The 8965-nt window shown below is 36.7% G+C and overlaps 1 protein-coding gene across 1 annotated transcript; it reads left to right on the top strand.

Annotated features, from left to right (window-relative positions):
* Positions 1 to 578: 578 nt before the first annotated feature.
* On the top strand, positions 579 to 8476 carry LOC128241581 (interferon-induced protein 44-like). The gene is made up of 7 exons (XM_052958584.1): positions 579 to 681; positions 3430 to 3977; positions 4220 to 4306; positions 5775 to 5963; positions 6085 to 6228; positions 7089 to 7260; positions 7623 to 8476. Exons 2-7 carry the CDS (start codon positions 3933 to 3935, stop codon positions 7946 to 7948), a joined length of 963 nt encoding a protein of 320 aa, XP_052814544.1. The 5' UTR covers positions 579 to 681; positions 3430 to 3932; the 3' UTR covers positions 7949 to 8476.
* The last annotated feature ends 489 nt before the right edge of the window (positions 8477 to 8965 follow it).

Raw genomic sequence — 8965 nt, 5'->3', positions numbered from 1 at the left:
GATGCTAAATCCGTGACCGGCCATGGTGTGAATTTAACTCCGTATTTGGATTTAAATAGCAATGAGACAACAAGACATGGAATATAATTACAATTTGAGTTGATGAAAGTACCAGAAATAAAGATCTTAATTGATGTTGACGACAACAATGACGTTGTTGGTGGTGGTGGTGATAGTGGTGATGGAATGGAATGGAATGGAATTACAACTTGAGCTGATGATTAATCTTTTCATGATGATATAAGCTAATGAGGTTGTTTATGATTGGTTTTGCTATTTTAAAAGAAACTGGTTGATGTATTTTCCGTTTTACTAATGATAGCAGGAATATGATATTAAACATGATAGATAGTCATATTATATTTTTTGCAGAACCAGCCTTTAGCCGCGTCTCACGCAACGACCACCCCCTCCTTGTTCCCGAGCGTTTCCCGTGCCCCTTGCCACATGAAGTGATTCTCTGCCTAACAGCCGCGTCTCCATGCAACAACCACCCTCTTTGTTTCCGAATGACCGAGGTGTTCCGAATGGGTTTATGCGATCGAGAGATCAAGTCATAACGTATCAAAACTAAGCTTGGGAGAGTAGCTTCCCTTGCAAATATATACAAACATGACCTCTTGGCAGTCTTGTAAACAAGGATGAACTCTAGGAAGATTGCTTCATTAAAGTCGGCAGTTTGTGAGTATCCATTTATACTGATTTTTCAGCAATTTACAATTTAAAAGCATATGTTATATTGTTTTGTTTGTAAACAATTGTTATTCATGTAAATCAAGAAATACTATATGTAGTTTGGTTCCTCTCACGTATAATACGTACGTTTATAAATACATGTTTTTGTTATCGTACTCACATTGGCTGGATCCTGCAATTTAGTCAAATCCGATTTTATTTTCCTCGATAAAGAGATGATTTATGTATTATTGCATATACTGAGGGATTTTGCCGGGATGGACTGTTTCGTTTATTGAGATTAGCTCTAGCTACAATATTGAGCGATCAGGGATACTTTGTTATTATTTTGACATTTCTTATGTATCCCTGTATCGAGTATGCCATAGTAATAAAACTCGTCAAAAGACTCGTTGACGGCCATTTAGGTGGACTAAGATTAGCTCTTATCATATTATTGTGAGCTTTCCTACTTTCGATTTTCTATATTATCTATCAGCGTAGAAAGAGATATCTATAAATAATGTGCATGTCTTCACTCAAAAATGTAAAAATTACTGAAATATATATTTCACTAATGTAGTGTCACAAGAAATTTCCAGTTAAGTAACTTTCAATATTTTCATTCGAGCTTATTTTACTACTTTCGATTTCAAACAGTATTGATAGAGTATAGGAAACCGAAAGTAGCAAAAAATCCACTGAAAATATTAGGACTTAGTTGGAGATGACTTGTTACGGTACACCATTGAATTAAATAAGTGATAAGTGGTCCTCCTCTTTTTTAAATCCTCATTTACAACATCATTACGTGAAACACAGTCCTCTTGGTATGTGTGTGTGTATGGGGTGGGGGCATATTTTACGACGTCACTAAGAAGTTTTTAATTATCGGCTTCTGACCCGGAGATGTAATTAGTCTCATTAGCTTTCGTGCCATACCTGGTTAGAGCTCTTTTATACGCTCCAATGTTTATTTCTTTGACATGGAACCCCCGTTTATCTTCCCTTCCGTAAGACGGTAAGTTGTTAGTGCTGAGCCGGGATATCGAGCCGACGACCCTGGATCGACAGTCAAGTGGCTTGCTTGTCACTGATCCGCCACTAAACAAGGTGGTTGCATTGAATGATGTTACGGCTTTATACATACTCAATGAAAACATATTTCTGCCGCATCTCAACTTAACAACGCCATTTGTCAGACCATTTCTAAGATAATATCATTTAAACCAGCAGAAACTGAAGCATTTTCTCTAAACATACTATCACACCCAGGGGCGTAGCCAGGCTTTACTGGATGTTATGCACAAATGTGGGAGGGTATGGGAGGGGGATATCCCTGTAACTGTAGGGAAAAATGGAAAGATGGAACTAACATGTTGAGCACTGACGTGTATTTGGAGGGATTTATATGTTCGAGGCCGCCTACTGTAGTTACCAAGTGATTGATTAGGCCCTGTAAGCTATTTAGCACAGAAAAACAATGCTTTCTGATGTCAATACATAGCTTAGCCCTCGACTTTGATGCCATGTTTTGCTCTTTTTTTTAAATTCATTTTTCAAATTGATGTTACGCACGTGCGTAAGTGCGTAACGCTGGCTACGCCCCTGACACCGGTTCATTCACCTTTATTCATTTCGACAGTCTTAAGGAAAGTTTGTTTTCTATAAACATAGCTAACCACATACCATGATATTGTCTTAGTGGTCTTTCACGATATTCGACACAGTCATTCAGCACCCTCTGTGTACATTTGTTTTCATTGGAACAGACTTCTCGATTATTTGCGTCCCCCTTCTATCGCATTCAACTTTATCTACCTAGCCTGTCTAAATATGTTTTAGCTTTTTAAAACTTACCTATCAATGTAAATACATTTCCCAAAACATTCTACATAATTGATACAAAACGTCGACAAGCTTTACCCTATTCATAAGCAGGTCGATGCAATATGTGGCAGAAGTCCGTGCATAAGCTTTAAGCTTTTGTCATGATTCATTGATTCTTTCAAAATCTTAATATTTTATTTATATCATTTATCATATTTGATTTTATGTGCTTGACAATAAATGTTTTATCTCCAAACAACCAAAACCACCATGGAAATATTCGCAATTTAAATGAATGTACGGCCAATTGAAACGGGAAATTAGACTTTCGGCAGAGAACGCAAATTTACGCCATTCTATGCCGGTATAAACTTTTAAATTCTAATATTAATTTATATCAAATTTAATTTTAGTTGAAATGTCATGTAAATTTCCACCTTGTATTTGCAAACTTAGGACTCGAAAATCTATGACATCACATTTTTGGCGTTATCAATGCCGCGCTTCTCAGGCACACTTATAGAAAAAACTTCAAATAAGAATGAAATGGAATTTAACTTACAGAAACGCTATTTTTGGAAGCTCTAGCATTGCACTAATTGGTGTCTGTGGAAAACACAGCGGGCAATGCAGGAAAAAAAGTTATGTGAAAAAAGTAATTCCTTCACTGTTATGGACTTTCTTTGAACAAAATGTTTAAAAAAACAAAACAATAGGAACTGGTGAATTGGACGAAGTATTTAAAACGATACTTGTCGGATTTCCCTTGTGTTATTCTTGTAAGTTGCTTCTGTGTTCCGGATACCCCTACATGGATGTATTTAATTTGCTTTGAATTTCGTTATAAGCAACGATATTTGCTGAAACTTGACATACCTGTTCCTGTAAATCAAATATATAATAAACGTTGTGTCTTTTACACAGATAAGGGGAACCAATGGCAATCAAAGTAAGATTGTCAGATGGTTAGAAGAACCAACTGGAACAATGGATTGGACACGGCCACAAGGACTGTGTGTTGCTGTTCAGCTTTTCCATAGACGGTGGAACAGCAAGTGCTTTCCACAACAAGTGCAACAACCAAGGTCCTACAGTCACTGTGATACACAATGAACACAAGTCCGTGTATGGGGGATATGCTAACCAGTCGTGGACATCATGCAATGGCGATGTAACCGACCAGCAGGCATTTCTCTATCAGCTGCAGTTTTCTGGAGCTATTAAGTGTAATAAATTCCCAGTATCCAATCATTCATGGGCATTATATGATAATGCTAATTGTGGACCGATTTTCGGGCGCAGTATGCATGATTTGTGGATCTTCTGCAGTGCTACAAAGACCGGAGGCTTTTACAATTTGGATGGCCACATGGATGGATTTGGAACCAACTACAACGTTAATGGTAAAAAAGCAACAGAAGTGAACAATGGCACAAAATGTGTGGAAGAACTGGAGGTTTATAAAGTTGTTGGTAAGCGATTAATCACAAAGTTTATTATTGAAACAAAACTATTGATATAGTAATATCACTACTCATAACAAATGAATTATTTTGAAATAACTTAGAAATAATTGTAATTCAAATAATTGCTATATCTACGTGTTTAATTCTCAGTACTAATAAGATTACTTGTTAATTATACCATTTCATAAGATACATTTACCTTAATTCCTAAACGGTGTGTGAAATATATCATCATAATTTGCATGCAGATTGTAGTGGGAATCTGTGCTCGCCATGCTGTACCGAAAGCTATGGAAGAAAAGCCATGGCGAAAAACGAGCCAATGGAGTCAGAAGGTTAGTTTACTGATTTCCTACGGATTGGATGTTCTAAGTATTACTGCTATTAACATGCATTGTTTTTTTTGTTTGTATTGAAATACCCCTTGGTCCGTCAGTCCGTCGGTCTATCCGTTCGTCCGTCCCCACGGTTTCCAATCAATAACTTGCGAAGGTTGAGGCCGTTGAACCTCACGCTTAGGCAAGAAAGTCATGACTAGCAGACCGTAACGATTTTAAGCTCTGTGGTCAAAGGTCAAGGTCGTGGTGACCTTGAGCCGAAAAACGTTTCCGATCATAACTGTAGAACGTTTGGACCTAAGGTCTCAAACGTGCTATGCAGATTTGTCATGGCCGGAAGATGAACTCATACCATTTTTGGATCAAAGGTCAAGGTCGTGGTGAAATTGATCAGAAAAACGTTTTTTGATCAACAACTGAAGATCGCTTGGACATAGGACCTCTAATGTGGTAGAGAGGTTGGTCATGGCAGCATATGACCCCTTTTGATTACAAAGGCTTAGGTCAATAACTAATAAAATCTATGGCTATATGATCCTCATACTAGGCCGTTGGAACTCTACCAGCGGATGACCCTATTGATAATGGATACCAGGATATCAATATGTTAAACCTGGTCATGCCATTTACCTATTACATTCACTTAAAAGGTATCCAGTGTTAGTTCGTTTTTTTTAATTCTCTTTAACATAAAAGTTGGTTTGTTTTGCATACTTTTATTAATACTAGCAATAATTATATCTAATACTATGTACAGTGTTCACATATATTTATATTTAATAATGCCCAACACTATCTTTTAAGAGTATAACAGACAGGAATCGACATTCACTCCATTAAGCAGTGATTTATCATCTTCGTGTTCCTACTTTGCTCATTAAAAATGTAAGCAATTTCATGGGAAGGTAGTAATGAAAAAACGTTAGAAATTAAAGGTTATCTGTTTGTATTGGTCCAACGGAGACTTGGGGGGGGGGGGGGGGTGAGGGGATTTGTTACTTTCTTGTGACATCTCTTGCTTGAGTGTTAATATTCATGTTCATTGTTTTGGGATCAGAAATATAAAGAAAACATAACGTTGCATTAAGTGTTAATTAGTTCAATCGGTACCATTATAAAGACAGCGGAAATATATGTTCTTAATTGTATTTTGAACAGCTAACGATTAATCATATATTTCGTGTTGTTTTTGTTTCTATTGATTCTACATGTGTTACATCTCTATATGAAAAACGAGGACTCATCTTACTTGAATTAAATTGAATTGAACTACCGGTATTCTCATTTTCAGATATTGTCGGAACTATACAGGACACATTTTCCCTTTAATCGGCATAGGGACTTGATGCATTCTGGATCGCACTGTTTGGTCCCTCGGGTGGGGAAAGTCAAGTTGCATAAACACTTTGTTGTCGGCGTCTGTAATATTGTTGTTCTACAATTAAATGTTGTTCCATTTTTCTAGAAAATGCTGGAGGACATTGCTTCTCTTAAGCCAGTATTTGAGCTCGGCGTAACTGACTTCCGGATTGCAATGTTTGGGCCGCTGGGAGGGGGTAAGTCCAGCTGCGTCAACACTCTGTTGTCAACGTTTTCTGGTAGAATATCACAGCGAGCGTCTACGGGGTGTGGCAGAACAGGCACGATAACATCGGTTAGACATTCCCTTAACCATTATCATTATTCAGAACTTTTTAATTGGAAAAAGTGTAATAATAGACTGTCTATATGTTGCTTTACAAGTTTCACGAGACCATCCTTTATTTTGTTTTTAGTACACGCCATATCCACTGAAGTCCAGTTCTGGGTCGTCGTCAAACATTCGAGTTTATGGTACTCCTGGATTTACTGAAGCTTCTGGATTGGATATGATAGATTTCTATCACATATTAGAGGGGCATGTTTGCGATCACTTTATGGTTAGTGCATAACATCCTTGTAGTTTCTCTACTCATTTATTCGCTTATATAAATTCAATCACTAAATATCATTTGACGAAATATACCTCAACTTATCTGGACTGTGGGCAACTAATACCACAATACACCGCAGGGTATTTTGTACGTTAAGGTTTTCTGAAAGTACGATTAAATCCTATTTTTAACGTTTGAATCTGCAATTTGCCGATTTGGCTTTAAGGAATAACGGCTGTAATGTCCGTTACCTGTCGGTATTACATGCGTCCATCAATTTTAAGATAGAAATGGGAATGTGTCATGATATTGTCTCATTTCAATCTGATGATGAAATTATTAAATGCTTCATAACGTAATAACTTAAACTTAAGCATCTCAAAGCTTTTCCGTTACTTGAGTTACGTAATCTAAATATGGTTTCCTTTGAAAATAGCCTTTTTTTGGAGAAAAAGATCTTAGTGTGCAAAATGTGTTGTAATGTTATATTTTCTTTAGCCTAAATACGAAAATAGGCTATTTTCGCGAAAACAAGATAAGAAATGTTTGAAATGAAATGAGTTAGATTTTTTTGTGATTAAAACTTGAAGTATATATTAAAACGTTCTTAAATTTAGATGATGGTTATTAAGCATTTATTTTATCGAAAACGAGATTTTGATTAAAAATGTAAAAATATACTTAGATTTTTTTTGCAAAAAAATAAGGCTTTGCGAACACTTGTATGTGTTTTATTTCTTATTTCTTGTACACATAATGTTTTAATTATATCATCTGGTGCGTACAGTTTTATTGAAGAAAATCTGATCAAACCCTACAAATAACGACCTTAATATATAATAAAAATGCAAATCTCTTTTACCCAGTTTCACCCATCAGCCCACATTACATGGAAGTCAGAGAAGTTTGTTCAGAAACCAACAATGAACCATCGTATTCATTGTGGAGTGATCGTCATTGATGCTTCGACGGTTGATGCTCTCACAGATGAAAACACGTCTAAACTGAAAGCACTGAAATCCTTGATGGACGAAAAAGGTAAAGGATAATATATTAACATTGTGGTCTGAAATACCGTATGGCGTTCACGTATAGTTTAAATATAATCTAGACAAACTTGTATAACTTACAAAATAAAATCGGTCCTTTTAATCCATTTCGAGCCATCGAGGATATCGAGCCAAGCAAAATCGAGGCAACGAGTTTTGACTGTAGTTGTTTCAATACAAATATTCGTTATGGTCAGAGTATCGGTTGTACACGCCCACCATACATCACTAAACTCATGTGTATAGCGATGACGTTCTTTGATTTATTAATTAAATTTGACGTAAAAAACAAATATACCTTCTTCGATTCGCATCAGTTTGGATTGCATTTTATCCGATTTCTTTTTTCAGGGATCCCTTGTGTTGTCCTACTGACCAAAATCGACAAGGTTGCTCCTGAACTGGAAGACAACTGGAAGACGACCTTTAAAGATCCAAAGGTCAAGGAGTGCGTGGACAAAGCAGCAACCGCAATTGGAATCAGTAGAAACAACGTGCACCCAGTGAAGAATTACGAGATAGAAGTAGAGGTCGACGAAGATTTGAATGTGCTGTCGCTGTTGGCGTTGCGGCAAATCATACACCTCTCGATGGATCACATGGAAAACGTGAAGTTGCGAGAAGACGGAAATGCTGTTTCTGAGAGCGCGGAAGCGGTGGGGTCAGATACCGCTTAAATTTAAAAGGAGTTTTTATTCAGTAACGTGAGATGGAGTTAATCTTACAGGATGTTCACATTAATTAATTCGGATTCTTTGTTATCATTATTGCTAATAAATGGTAAGGTATTCAAACTTGGTAGGGAAAATAGTCTTTTTCAGCAGATGGCCACATTTGATTTTAAAGTCGGTCGATCAAAGGTCACGGTCATGGTGACTTTTAACACAAAAAGGGAGTCCGATTGATAAGTAGAGTATCCTCGGGACTCAAGCTTAGAAGGTAGATTATGCCCAGCAAATGAAGTCTATTGATTTTACCGTCTGAATTTCAAAGGTCAGTGTCGCAGTGACCTTGAACACAAACAACTTTATCCGAATAATACTTAGTGTGTGTTCGGGCCTACGGTTTTCAAACTTGATAGGGATGTTGATCATGACAAGCAGATGACCCCGATTGAAAATTAGGTCAAATGACATGGTCGCTGTGGCGGTGACCTCTACCCTTCTGATTTTGTACTCATTAGGTCAAAAGTCATGTTGGAAAAATATTTTTAACCACATAAATTGACGTTTAAGCAGCTATCTGTATAACTCTATAAATGATTTGGCCCATATTCTGAACTTTATATTATCCATTGAAATAATTCACTGGTCCATAACTATTACTACTACAATGAAACGCATAGGGATGTTGGTCATAACCTTAAATTGTCCAACATACATTTAATGCGAATGACTGTGAATTGGCTGCGGTTAAGGATGCTTGCTTGTTTTACAACCATCTTCTATGCTAAAAAATAGCCGTCTGCATGACAAGGCCCATGGGACAGCTTATGTCAGTTTTGAATTGTTCTGGCTTGTGCCTTCTAGGTATGGCTTTGCATGAATACTTGTTTGTTTCAGTGTTTTAGTCGTCAGCTGACAGTTCATTTATTGTATTACATATATAAGTTTTTATAATTGTACATAACTTGTTACAAAACCAATTGTATAAAGGAAAACGATCAGAAAAAGACATTAACAATGGTTATAAGT

Source organism: Mya arenaria, chromosome 7 (assembly GCF_026914265.1).
Source record: "Mya arenaria isolate MELC-2E11 chromosome 7, ASM2691426v1".
NCBI lineage: Eukaryota > Metazoa > Mollusca > Bivalvia > Myida > Myidae > Mya > Mya arenaria.
The sequence above is the reverse complement of the archived record's forward strand: the minus strand, read 5'-3'. Positions and strand labels throughout refer to the sequence as shown.

What these genes read in the sequence shown, in the direction of transcription:
- LOC128241581 (XM_052958584.1), top strand. Translation starts at nt 3,933, where the DNA reads ATGGCACAAAATGTGTGGAAGAACTGGAGGTTTATAAAGTTGTTG. An exon ending in GAACAGGCACGATAACATCG is followed by an intron (nt 5,964 to 6,084) that starts GTTAGACATTCC and finishes TTTTGTTTTTAG; the next exon opens with TACACGCCATATCCACTGAA. An exon ending in ATCCTTGATGGACGAAAAAG is followed by an intron (nt 7,261 to 7,622) that starts GTAAAGGATAAT and finishes TTCTTTTTTCAG; the next exon opens with GGATCCCTTGTGTTGTCCTA.